Source organism: Ranitomeya imitator, chromosome 5 (assembly GCF_032444005.1).
Source record: "Ranitomeya imitator isolate aRanImi1 chromosome 5, aRanImi1.pri, whole genome shotgun sequence".
Taxonomy (NCBI): domain Eukaryota; kingdom Metazoa; phylum Chordata; class Amphibia; order Anura; family Dendrobatidae; genus Ranitomeya; species Ranitomeya imitator.
This window is the reverse complement of record NC_091286.1, coordinates 145,315,230-145,328,301: the sequence shown is the minus strand read 5'-3', so window position 1 is coordinate 145,328,301 and position 13,072 is coordinate 145,315,230. Positions and strand designations below refer to the sequence as shown.

The following is a 13,072-nucleotide window of genomic DNA, read 5'->3' as shown; positions in this document are numbered from 1 at the left end:
TGTGGCAATTGGCAGTCTCAGGTGGTCTCCTCTGTTTAGTCCTCATCAGCATTTATCCCTTATCACCTTTTTGGTTCACCTGAATAAGAATCTATTGTTATTGTAGGCTGGTTCTTCAGTATGAAACGGACAGCGCACCTGACTTCTGTAATGGCCATTCTCCAACTGTTAAAATAATATTTACCTGTCCATCAGCTGGAACCGAGGTGAGTGGAACTTTTTTTATAATATAAGGTAACAATGTCCATTCAATAAAAAATTGTTTTTGAGCTGCAGAATTTAAAAGAATAAGCAGAAAGGCAGGCAAAGCCATATAAATATGGGTAATGTGTTCATGTATCACAAGAATGCTCAAGTTGTATCTTTTGTATTGTCAGTTATTGATGGTACATTGTTGCAAGATTATTAATTATAAGACCTATATATGTTTAGAAATAAATATAAATCTGGCGATGGGCAAACAGGATGCATCTGAGGAAAAAAATGCTAGGAAACTCTGGCCAGAGGTTTTATCCGGAAGTCCTCTTCACCTGCGGGAGCTGATTTCTTCTTTAAGAAAAAGGATGGAACCCTTCTTCCCTGCATCGACTACCGGGGTCTCAACAGTATCACAATTAAGAACAAGTACCCGCTGTTACGTGTTACGAAACCACTCAGCACCCAGAATATGTTGTGCAGTTATATGTATGTATAATAGGTTTCATGTGAGATGCACGTCCCTAATGCATCAGCCCACAGGCTACGCCCCTGGGCAGAGGGGACACAATATTCCCCTTTTGTCTGCCCCCCTCCCCCCCCCCCACCACACCTTTGTAATTCCCACAGTAAATATCGGCAGGCTCCGGCCACCTGCGGCTATTGTAATGTATGTCTGGCCTGCTGCTTTTCTATTGGCCTGCCCTCTGTATCTGTGTGATATATTCTGTGTCCTGTGAGTAAAGTGTTGTCAGACTGGAAATACGTGGAGAAGCAGTGATCTTATATGCGTCCATGTAACCAAGGAATTCCAGCCAGCGTCCTTCATTCAGACTTCAGCCAAAGCAGAGTGGACCTCCGGAACCACGGGGTGGTACTGAAAGAGGTACTCCAGTTTGGTAGACCCCGTTACACCCGCTCCCTCTCATTCCAGAGCTGTTTGACCGGTTACGGGAAGCACTAATCTTTACTAAACTGGATCTCCGTGGGGCTTACAATCTAATCAGTATCCGCTCCGGAGATGAGTGGAAGACCGGTTTTAACACCAGAGACGGGCACTATGAGTATTTGGTCATGCCCTTAGGCTTATGCAATGCCCCCGCAGTATTTTAGGAATTTGTGAATGATATTTTCCGAGATCTTCTGTACTCTTTTGTGGTGGTATACTTGGACTGTATTCTCGTTTTCTCTCCGGATCTGTCTACCCATAGAAGGGGACGTCCGTTTCGTTCTATTGCGTCTGAGGGAGAATCGTCTTTATACCAAGCTCAAAAAGTGTGCCTTCAGACTGTTCCTGGGTTACATCATCTCTGATTCAGGTTTACACATGGATCCGGAGAAGGTGTCCGACCATGCTCAACTGGCCACGTCCTCATGGTATCAAAGCAATCCAGCGTTTCCTTGGTTTCGCAAATTATTACCGGCAGTTCATCCCTCACTTTTCTTCTTTGACCGGACTCATCACCTCTCTGATACGCAAGGGGGCCAACGCTCACATCTGGTCGTCAGATGCCGAAGATGCTTTCTTGTCCCTAAAACAAGCTTTCGCCACAGCTCCCTGTACTTCATCATTCTGAGGCCAACAAACCTTTTATTCTTGAGGTAGATCCTTCAGCTGTTGGGGCCGGAGCGGTAGTTGCTCAGAGGTCTTCCTCTGGGCGGCTTGTCACCTGCGGTTTCTCCTCCTAGACATTTCTCCACCTCAGAACGGAACTATTCCATTGGTGACAGTGAGCTATTGGCCATCAGATGACGTTGCAGGATTGGAGGTACCTATTGGAGGGAGCCGTTCATCCTTTTAAGATCTACACGGACCATAAGAACCTAGCATATACAGGTCCTTCTCAAAAAATTAGCATATAGTGTTAAATTTCATTATTTACCATAATGTAATGATTACAATTAAACTTTCATATATTATAGATTCATTATCCACCAACTGAAATTTGTCAGGTCTTTTATTCTTTTAATACTGATGATTTTGGCATACAACTCCTGATAACCCAAAAAACCTGTCTCAATAAATTAGCATATTTCACCCATCCAATCAAATAAAAGTGTTTTTTAATAACAAACAAAAAAACCAACAAATAATAATGTTCAGTTATGCACTCAATACTTGGTCGGGAATCCTTTGGCAGAAATGACTGCTTCAATGCGGCGTGGCATGGAGGCAATCAGCCTGTGACACTGCTGAGATGTTATGGAGGCCCAGGATGCTTCAATAGCGGCCTTAAGCTCATCCAGAGTGTTGGGTCTTGCGTCTCTCAACTTTCTCTTCACAATATCCCACAGATTCTCTATGGGGTTCAGGTCAGGAGAGTTGGCAGGCCAATTGAGTACAGTAATACCATGGTCAGTAAACCATTTACCAGTGGTTTTGGCACTGTGAGCAGGTGCCAGGTCGTGCTGAAAAATGAAATCTTCATCTCCATAAAGCATTTCAGCCGATGGAAGCATGAAGTGCTCCAAAATCTCCTGATAGCTAGCTGCATTGACCCTGCCCTTGATGAAACACAGTGGACCAACACCAGCAGCTGACATGGCACCCCACACCATCACTGACTGTGGGTACTTGACACTGGACTTCAGGCATTTTGGCATTTCCTTCTCCCCAGTCTTCCTCCAGACTCTGGCACCTTGATTTCCGAATGACATGCAAAATTTGCTTTCATCAGAAAAAAGTACTTGGGACCACTTAGCAACAGTCCAGTGCTGCTTCTCTGTAGCTCAAAAGTGGCTTTACCTGGGGAATGCGGCACCTGTAGCCCATTTCCTGCACACGCCTGTGCACGGTGGCTCTGGATGTTTCCACACCAGACTCAGTCCACTGCTTCCTCAGGTTCCCCAAGGTCTGGAATCGGTCCTTCTCCACAATCTTCCTCAGGGTCCGGTCTCCTCTTCTCGTTGTACAGCGTTTTCTGCCACATTGTTTCCTTCCAACAGACTTACCATTGAGGTGCCTTGATACAGCACTCTGGGAGCAGCCTATTTGTTGAGAAATTTCTTTCTGGGTCTTACCCTCTTGCTTGAGGGTGTCAATGATGGCCTTCTTGACATCTGTCAGGTCGCTAGTCTTACCCATGATGGGGGTTTTGAGTAATGAACCAGGCAGGGAGTTTATAAAAGCCTCAGGTATCTTTTGCATGTGTTTAGAGTTAATTAGTTGATTCAGAAGATTAGGGTAATAGGTCGTTTAGAGAACCTTTTCTTGATATGCTAATTTATTGAGACAGGTTTTTTGGGTTATCAGGAGTTGTATGCCAAAATCATCAGTATTAAAACAATAAAAGACCTGACAAATTTCAGTTGGTGGATAATGAATCTATAATATATGAAAGTTTAATTGTAATCATTACATTACGGTAAATAATGAAATTTAACACTATATGCTAATTTTTTGAGAAGGACCTGTATCTCTATGGCACAGCGACTTAACCCTCGGCAAGCTAGATGGTCTCTATTTTTTGCCCGTTTTAATTTTGAGCTACACTTCTGTCTTGGCAATAAGAATCTCAAGGCTGAAGCATTGTCCACGTCCTTTTTGTCTATCGATACGGAGGAGGAACCCACACACATCTTGGATCCCTCCAAGATCATCATGGTAGCATCTGTCGGTCTGACTTATTTACCTCCGGGTAAAACTTTTGTTTCTGAGTGCAACAGGAGGCTAGTCTTACGCTGGGGACATGCCTCCTAATTTGCAGGTCATGTTGGTCTCAAGAAGACTCTCATGCTCATGTCTCGCTACTATTGGTGGCCAACCCTTTTCCAAGATTTCCGAAGCTTTATAGCCTCCTGTCAGTCTTGTGCCAAGAACAAGGTCCCTAGGCAACTACCTTCTGGACTCCTTCACCCGCTTCCAGTCCCATTGGCTCTTTGGCAGCGTATTGCAATAAATTTTATTACAGATCTGCCTCGGTCTTCCGGCTGCACCATCATCTTTGTGGTTGTGGATAGATTCTCCAAGATGGCTCATTTCATATCTCTCCCTGGTTTGCCCTCGACAACTGAGTTGGCGAAAGTTTTTGTCCACCATATTTTTCATATTCATGGCCTTCCTCAACATATCGTTTCGGACAGGGGAGTCCAGTTCACCTCTCGGTTCTGTAGAGCTCTCTGCAAATTTATGAACATCACGCTTGACTTCTCTGCCTATCACCCACAGACCAACGGCCAGGTGGAACGTACTAAACAGACTTTGGTGACTTATCTCCATCATTTCTCTAACTCCCACCAGAGTGACTGGTCAGATTTACTCCCGTGGGCTGAATTCGCATACAACAATCACACCAGCGAATCTTCTTCCAAGTCACCTTTCTTTATCGTCTATGGGCAACATCCTAGTGTACCTCTACCTGTTCCTCCTGTCTTGGGTTGGCCGGCAGCTGATCTTCTGTCTGAGGAGTTCTCCAGGATTTGGCTGGAGACCTAGACCGCTCTCGTACAAGCACGCGACAGAATGAAAAAGCATGCGGACAAGAGGCGCTTAGATTCCCCACTATATCATCCTGGTGATAAGGTGTGGTTATCTTCAAAGTTTGTCCGCTTAAAGATCCCCTCGCGTAAGCTGGGTCCCCGCTTTATCGGACCCTTCGAGGTCTTGGCCCACATCAATGATGTCTCTTTTTACTCAAATGTTTTTTATTAAATATAAGAGTACAATAAAACATTTCACATTATGGTATACATTTCCATTTTTCCCACTCTTAACCCTCCCTTACCCATCCCGCCCCCCTTCTTTTCCTTTTAGACAGCTCACGCCTTCCTCTTAAAATATCCTGTAGTATTATATATGTTATCCATATACAATAACTTTTATTTGTACACGAGTACACCATAAATATATAGGCAAACCCTCCTCAGGCCTAACTTCTCTTAGCCTCCCCTAGCCTAGATCCAGCCAGGGCATCCACAATTTATCAAACAGGCCCATCTTCCCTCTTTTCTGATATACACCCTTTTCCAGGGTAATGACCTGCTTCACATATTTAAGATATTCTCCCCTTGAGGGAGGTTCCTCTTTGATCCAATTTTTGGCTATGACCTTTCGAGCCATGTATAGTAGTCTAGCGATTGCTATTTTCAGCTTGTTATCCACAGTTATCTCTTCCACATACGCAGCATGCACACAAAAGGTTCTCTTGGAATTACACATCTGTATGCCCCTTCTTACAACCACCAACCAAAAAGCAGTCAATCTCGGACACGACCATAAAATATGAAACATTCCAGCACTATCATTCCTACATCTAGGGCATTCCGAGTCAGATCTCAGCCCAGCTCTATACAGGACATCCGGGGATCTATACACTCTGTGTACAATATAAAGCTGGGAGAGCCTATACGGCTGATTCAATGATAGTTTCGGTATCCATTCTAATACAGACTCCCACGTTTCATCCTCTAAACGACCCAGCTCTCTTTCCCATTTAGCCCTTGCACCAATCGGATATTCTAATAGGTGATATATGTAAAAAGCACTTGGACCCGTTGAAGCGCACAGCGCGAAACGGCCGTTGTCCTCACCTGTTTCCCCGCACCCTCTCATGTTCATTCCCTGCCGCCTCTCCATGTGTACCTGAGCGCTGATTTCAGCGAATAAAGGATTTTTCTGCAACAGCATCGTTGGGGTGAGTGCCGCATTGCTTTTTACATATATTACTGCAAGTGAAGTCTCTGATCCACTGTTTGGTGTGCACCACCCCTGAATGCTTTCATCTGGCTAAGTGTTACAAGTCTGTATGCCTCAGCTTGCTGAATTGCCTGTGAAGATTTACTTACCTGGTGCCGCACAGTCTCTGTATCTTGGCTTGTTTCATTCTAATAGGTGAGTGTGAAGCAGATCCTTATATAAAGATGAAATAGCACCCCTCGTTGTCCCCACTCCACAGATGTATTCTAATACTAAGTCGTTTTGAATTTGGAAACAATCCCCCTCATTCTGGGCCACAAACGCATGCCGTACTTGTGTATATTGGAACCCCCCAGATGCCTTAAGACCATATTCCGACTGTAGCTGGGAAAAGGATTTCAACTCCCGTCGCTCTAAAATCTAACAGGCATACCGGATCCCCCTGGCTTGCCATTCTGGTATTTGTCCCATCGCCAAAAACTCCGGTAGATTATTATTAAACCACAGCGGAAAAAACCTGGTCAGACAAGCAACCCCGCAAATTTGTTTAACTCTCCCCCATACTTTATATATCAGAAATAATGTTGGGTATTTTTTCCCCAGTATCCCTAGGGATCCATCTTCCAGACACTGCACCGCCGGACTTCTCTTCACCACCCTTTCTATCAAAAGTTGTGCTACATTGGTAGACGACTCATGTTCCCAGCCCTTTAAATGCTGACATTGGGCCGCCAAGAAATACATTTCAGTGTTAGGTAAAGCCAAGCGTCCCGCGTCCTTAGGGCGTTGAAGCGTCTCCAATCTAATTTGCGGGTGTTGCCTCCCCCACACCAGGCCTCTAAATAAAGAGTTAATCAATTTGAATTTTACACGTGGTATCCAGATAGGTGAGTTATGGAGAACACACAGTATCTTGGGCATCAGAATCCTCTTAATGAGATTAATTCGGCCTACAACAGATAAATGCAACTTAGACCAAGCTCCTACCTTTGCCTTAAGAGTTCCCAGTACCGGTGTAAGATTCATATGTTAGTAATTTGTGATCGGCAAAGAGATTAGTATCCCCAAATATTTGAATTGATCTGCTACTTTAAGTCTACCCCCCTCCATAGAATCTCCCAACTCACCCCCTGCATCATCCACCATAAACAGAGTTGACTTATTCCAATTTATTTTAAGCCCCGACAAAGCACCAAATCCCTCGATGAGCCGAATTGTATTACTCAATGAATCATGTGGATCACTCAAAAACAGCAGTATATCATCCGCATAAAGCGCAATCTTTTCCTCTATCAATCCATATTTAAACCCAGAGACCTCAGCGGACTGTCGGATCTTGGCGGCCAGCGGCTCCATGGCTAAAGCAAACAAAAGAGGGGAGAGCGGGCACCCCTGTCTCGTCCCTCTATGTAGCCTTATCGTGTGAGAAAGCTCCCCATTCACTCTCACCCTAATGATGTCTCTTACAAGTTTAGGCTACCCGCCTGGCTCCGCATTCCCAATACATTTCACGTTTCCCTCCTGAAGCCAGTTGTCCTCAACCAGTTCCATGCCTCTACTGCTCTTTCACCTCGGCCTCTTTCAGCCTTTGGCCTTTTTTCTGGTTGATAGGAAAGGTTTTGGTCCTGAGGAAAGATCTTGGGAGCCTCGGGAGAACATCCAGGCTCCCCGAATTTTGGCAAGATTTCTCTCCGGTCTTAGGAGGGAGGGGCGTAAGGAGGGGGGTACCGTCATGCGGCCGCCTCTGTCGCTGCTAAAGAGTCCCGATAGACTTACCATCCCGCGGCATCCCGGCGCGCTCCTGCTCGTCTTCCTGCGTCTGCTTCTCTGCTCGCGTGACCGGCTCCTGTTCCCCGTCAGATGCGCGTGCGCACTAGTTTCTGCAGCACATGCGCACACTTCTCTCCCTGATCTCGGCCGCTCCTTCCAGCTCGCTCTATGCTCCTGGAGGACCCTGACCCGGAAGGTACGCTGCCGCTCTGCTTTTCAGGCGCCTCTTCCTCGCAGTGCCTGACAGTCATTTGTATTTTGCAAGAGATTCTGGCCCCACGCCTCTCTGCGGCCTCTCTCTCCAGCTTGTCTACCCTGCCGCCAGACCTTTGCTACTGTGCCCATTGTTCTTACCTTTGTCCTCCTCTTTACTCTCTTCCAGTGCCAGCCTTCCTGTGTCTCCAGCCAGTCCGTGTTCCTGTGTCTTGGCCTTGTCAGCCTGCTAGTGTCTCCATCCTGTCCGTGTTCCCTTTACCCCGCCGTTCCAGCCTGTCCGTGTCTCCTTCTTGTCCATGTTCTCGTGTCTATGTCGTAACTGTCTGCGTCGCAGTCCTGCCCGTTTTCCCGTGCTCCTTCCGTGTCATTCTTCTTTCCTGCCTCCCGCTCTTACTCCGTTTCTCCGTCCCTGGGTACTAGCTGTCGTGGCAGTAGTCTCCCCTGGGCCTGCCCCTAATGCTCCCTGTATAGGGGGTGGTCCACCAGGTCTACTCGCCTAGGGAGTTCCTCTAGCTCTTACACTGATCTCCTGTCAGTAACTACTGTGATTTATAAATGGGCAGGGTAGCGGAACAGAGTTGTGTGTCATCACAAACACCTCTACATCTCTCCTCCCATGTCACTGTCAGCTCTGTTTTCCTCCTCCTTCTCTCACACTGACAGTGTCATGGGATGAGAGCTACAGAGGTTGTTGTGATGACACACTGCTCTTCTCTAGTAACATAGTTAGTAAGTTAGTAAGGCCGAAAAAAGACATTTGTCCATCCAGTTCAGCCTATATTCCATCATAATAAATACCCAGATCTACGTCCTTCTACAGAACCTAATAATTGTATGATACAATATTGTTCTGCTCCAGGAAGACATCCAGGCCTCTCTTGAACCCCTCGACTGAGTTCGCCATCACCACCTCCTCAGGCAAGCAATTCCAGATTCTCACTGCCCTAACAGTAAAGAATCCTCTTCTATGTTGGTGGAAAAACCTTCTCTCCTCCAGACGCAAAGAATGCCCCCTTGTGCCCGTCACCTTCCTTGGTATAAACAGATCCTCAGCGAGATATTTGTATTGTCCCCTTATATACTTATACATGGTTATTAGATCGCCCCTCAGTCGTCTTTTTTCTAGACTAAATAATCCTAATTTCGCTAATCTATCTGGGTATTGTAGTTCTCCCATCCCCTTTATTAATTTTGTTGCCCTCCTTTGTACTCTCTCTAGTTCCATTATATCCTTCCTGAGCACCGGTGCCCAAAACTGGACACAGTACTCCATGTGCGGTCTAACTAGGGATTTGTACAGAGGCAGTATAATGCTCTCATCATGTGTATCCAGACCTCTTTTAATGCACCCCATGATCCTGTTTGCCTTGGCAGCTGCTGCCTGGCACTGGCTGCTCCAGGTAAGTTTATCATTAACTAGGATCCCCAAGTCCTTCTCCCTGTCAGATTTACCCAGTGGTTTCCCGTTCAGTGTGTAATGGTGATATTGATTCCCTCTTCCCATGTGTATAACCTTACATTTATCATTGTTAAACCTCATCTGCCACCTTTCAGCCCAAGTTTCCAACTTATCCAGATCCTTCTGTAGCAGAATAATATCTTCTCTTGTATTAACTGCTTTACATAGTTTTGTATCATCTGCAAATATCGATATTTTACTGTGTAAACCTTCTACCAGATCATTAATGAATATGTTGAAGAGAACAGGTCCCAATACTGACCCCTGCGGTACCCCACTGGTCACAGCGACCCAGTTAGAGACTATACCATTTATAACCACCCTCTGCTTTCTATCACTAAGCCAGTTACTAACCCATTTACACACATTTTCCCCCAGACCAAGCATTCTCATTTTGTGTACCAACCTCTTGTGCGGCACGGTATCAAACGCTTTGGAAAAATCGAGATATACCACGTCCAATGACTCACCGTGGTCCAGCCTATAGCTTACCTCTTCATAAAAACTGATTAGATTGGTTTGACAGGAGCGATTTCTCATAAACCCATGCTGATATGGAGTTAAACAGTTATTCTCATTGAGATAATCCAGAATAACATCCCTCAGAAACCCTTCAAATATTTTACCAACAATAGAGGTTAGACTTACTGGCCTATAATTTCCAGGTTCACTTTTAGAGCCCTTTTTGAATATTGGCACCACATTTGCTATGCGCCAGTCCTGCGGAACAGACCCTGTCGCTATAGAGTCCCTAAAAATAAGAAATAATGGTTTATCTATTACATTACTTAGTTCTCTTAGTACTCTACTTCACTTCCCTGTTTGTATTCAAGGTAGATGATAGCAGTGAGATCAGGAAGAAGCGAAGGGCTGTGTAAATGTTTCATACAGAGAAGAAAGCCAGGTCTGACCTTTTGTGAGATTCTTACTCCCCCCACCCCCCCCAAATTGCTTGACACTTACTCCTTATGAAAACCATGGACATTATAAATAAGATAATTATTATTTATTTATATAGCGCCATTAATTCCGTGGTGCTGTACATGAGAAGGGGTTACATCAAAATACCATTATCACTTACATTAAACAAACTAACAATTACACACTGGTATGGAGGGAAGAGGACCCTGCCCTTGCGGGCTTACATTCTACAGGATCGTGGGGAAGGAGACAGTAGGTCGAAGGTTGCAGTAGATCTGATGGTGTTAAGGTGGCCATGTTGTAATTACAGGTTGTAAACTTTCTTGAAGAGGTGGGTTTTCAGGTTTCTTTTGAAGGATCCAAATGTTGTGGATAACCAGACGTGTTGGGGCACAGAATTCCAGAGGATGGGGGATATTTGGGAGAAGTCTTGGAGGCGATTGGGTGAGGAGAGAATAAGCGTGGAGGAGAGTAGGGCTTGGGAGGACCAGAGATTACGTGAGGGAAGATATTGAAAGATTAGTTTGGAAATATACGCCAATTTGGGCGTGCGCTAGCGATGCGTTCGCCATTACAGGCTATGGCGGCGTTAACGGAGTACGTTACACCGCGTTATGCCGCGGTGTAACGTAGTATGTTAAACGCGGTCACATAACGCAATGTGACCCTAGCCTTAGAATGGCTGTACGACATATTTTTCTCTGAAACGTTCTGACGTTTCAAAGAAAATATAGTTAAAAGATCTGAGTGGGTATCATAACTAGAGATTGGACTAATCCATCGTTGGCCCGTGTAAATGTGCCTTTACACATTAACCATTGTTTTTAAAAGAAGTCTGGTGATAAGTTTTCTTATTGATCCAAGCAGATGGAAGTTGAAAGTAAAAGCTTCATTGTAACCAAATCACGGGCAGTATGAATCAAATGATGGCTGCAATATTGCAGCCCTGAATATTTTATTTTGAAACACTGCAGCGTTTCAGAGAAAATTACACTTTGAAAAGCTGGTTGAAGCAGGTCCCTGGCAGCTTCTCCTCACCCATGCCTGACAGGTCTCTCCGCTATGTGAGGTCATACTTATTTGCCTTATACCTTGCACAGACGGGAAAAAATTAAAGAAGTTTTGTAATGTGAAGAGATCAATCTCACTGTTGCTCACCACTGGGTAGGATGAATGCCCCAAAGGAGGGGCTAGTGCAAAAAGAGATACCCCTCAGCTGCTGGAATCTAGAACAGAATATGTGCCAATCCTGATTAAGAATAAAGAATCAATACCACAGTATAAGATACCGCGCTTGGGGGTGAATTAGCTAGGTAACCAGATCAAAGGTAAACCACTTAATCTGTGGGTGGACTTCAGCAATACAGCTGGATAATCCTTTTAAGGATATAGGCACTGATGCCCCATGAGTAACATATAACTCACAATAATAAAAATAATAAGAGGCGATCCCTTACTGTAGGCTGCACAGGTGTATGCAATGTTTAGCACTTACCCTATGTGCAGTGAAAATTCGTCCATGTAGCGAGATCCCTGTTGCTGCATCCGGTTAAGCGGTAGTAAAGGTGCAGGAGGTTAAGCCTGAGTTGCCTCTTGTAAGGGAGAGGGAGCGGAGAGCACTTCAGCTGTGCAGTTCTGAAGGAGCTCCGGCCGAAGGTGTCCCTGGATACAGCTGAAAAAATGGCTGCCAGTATCTGCTCGCTTGTGCTCGGGTGTGACGTCACAAAGCTACGGAGCGGCGTTAGGACCAAAAAGGGGTAACCAACACGTTTTGAAGGTGAACGACCTTTGTCAGGGTCACCTTGTCCTTCAAACTAAAATTAATTTGCAACTCCGTATTTTGGCTCTCATCAGCCCCACGTTCAGTATGATGACCCCCACAATTATTGACATAAAAATAAAACTTTACTTTCCTCACCCCATTCCCTCGGCGCTGCTCTGATCTGTGCAGTGTGCATTCTGAGGCTTCATCGTAGTGGCCGCAATGTACAGACATCTTTGCACCTGCAGTGCACGGAGTTTGACTCATAGGCTCCCTGATCCACCAGTCTATTCAACAGTATCCATGCCCTGGATATGCTTATCTTGCCAACCTAGACTTGCAAGTCCCATAGCTGTGGCGTGGTCTGTTGCTCTGGACGGTATGCCATACCCGCAGAATCGCTGAGACATGTGAAATCGTTGCAGAGTTATTTCCACATAAAAGTGGCACAAGTCAGATTTTGAAATTTTGTCCTGGTCAATAAGTTGAAGACAGAATTGGCAGGAAAGGGTGATCCATATAGGAATTTGTGTTTATAAATATTCTTATTTAACTGTTGTACCTGCTGTCTATAACAAGAAAAGTTTGGTTGTGTGTTATAAAACTTGTACAAAAGAATCTAATTTTATTGTAGGTTACGGACCCTAAACTTACTGCAAGCAGCAATTGTCGCTATGAGGTAGAATGGGTTACAGAGAATGCTTGTCACACAGAATACTTGGAAAGTGACAATTGTACACTCATCAACAAAGAAAGGGGAATTTCAGTTGACTTGTCCCCACTTACAGAAAAATCAGGTAAAACTTCATTTTAGCTCATCTTTTTTTTTTTTTAATAGAAAGTGTTCAGTTGATTGAATTAAATACATGATTAATTTGGTCTTCTTTAAAACTCCCAACAGAGTTTAAGTTCTGTTAAAAACTGTTTAAATGCACTAAAGACCTTACTTGGTTTCTTGACATACACAAATAAGTTTCTGGACCTCCCATAACTATAAATGTCTGAGTCTGCAGGAATGTGCTCTGCAATAATGCCCAAGTCTGTTTAACCCCTTAATGACCGTCAATACGTCTTTTAACTGACCTGAGATATAAGAGAATAGCCTCCCCATACA

At 44.8% G+C, this 13,072-nt stretch overlaps 1 protein-coding gene across 1 annotated transcript in view; it reads left to right on the top strand.

The window, feature by feature from the left end:
• Nucleotides 1–13,072, top strand: part of IGF2R (insulin like growth factor 2 receptor) — a 249,543-nt gene that overhangs the window by 103,618 nt on the left and 132,853 nt on the right. The window contains exons 7-8 of the mRNA XM_069769196.1: nucleotides 107–206; nucleotides 12,593–12,755. Of these exons, the coding sequence (XP_069625297.1) occupies nucleotides 107–206; nucleotides 12,593–12,755 (263 nt within the window). The remainder of the gene's footprint in view (nucleotides 1–106; nucleotides 207–12,592; nucleotides 12,756–13,072) is intronic.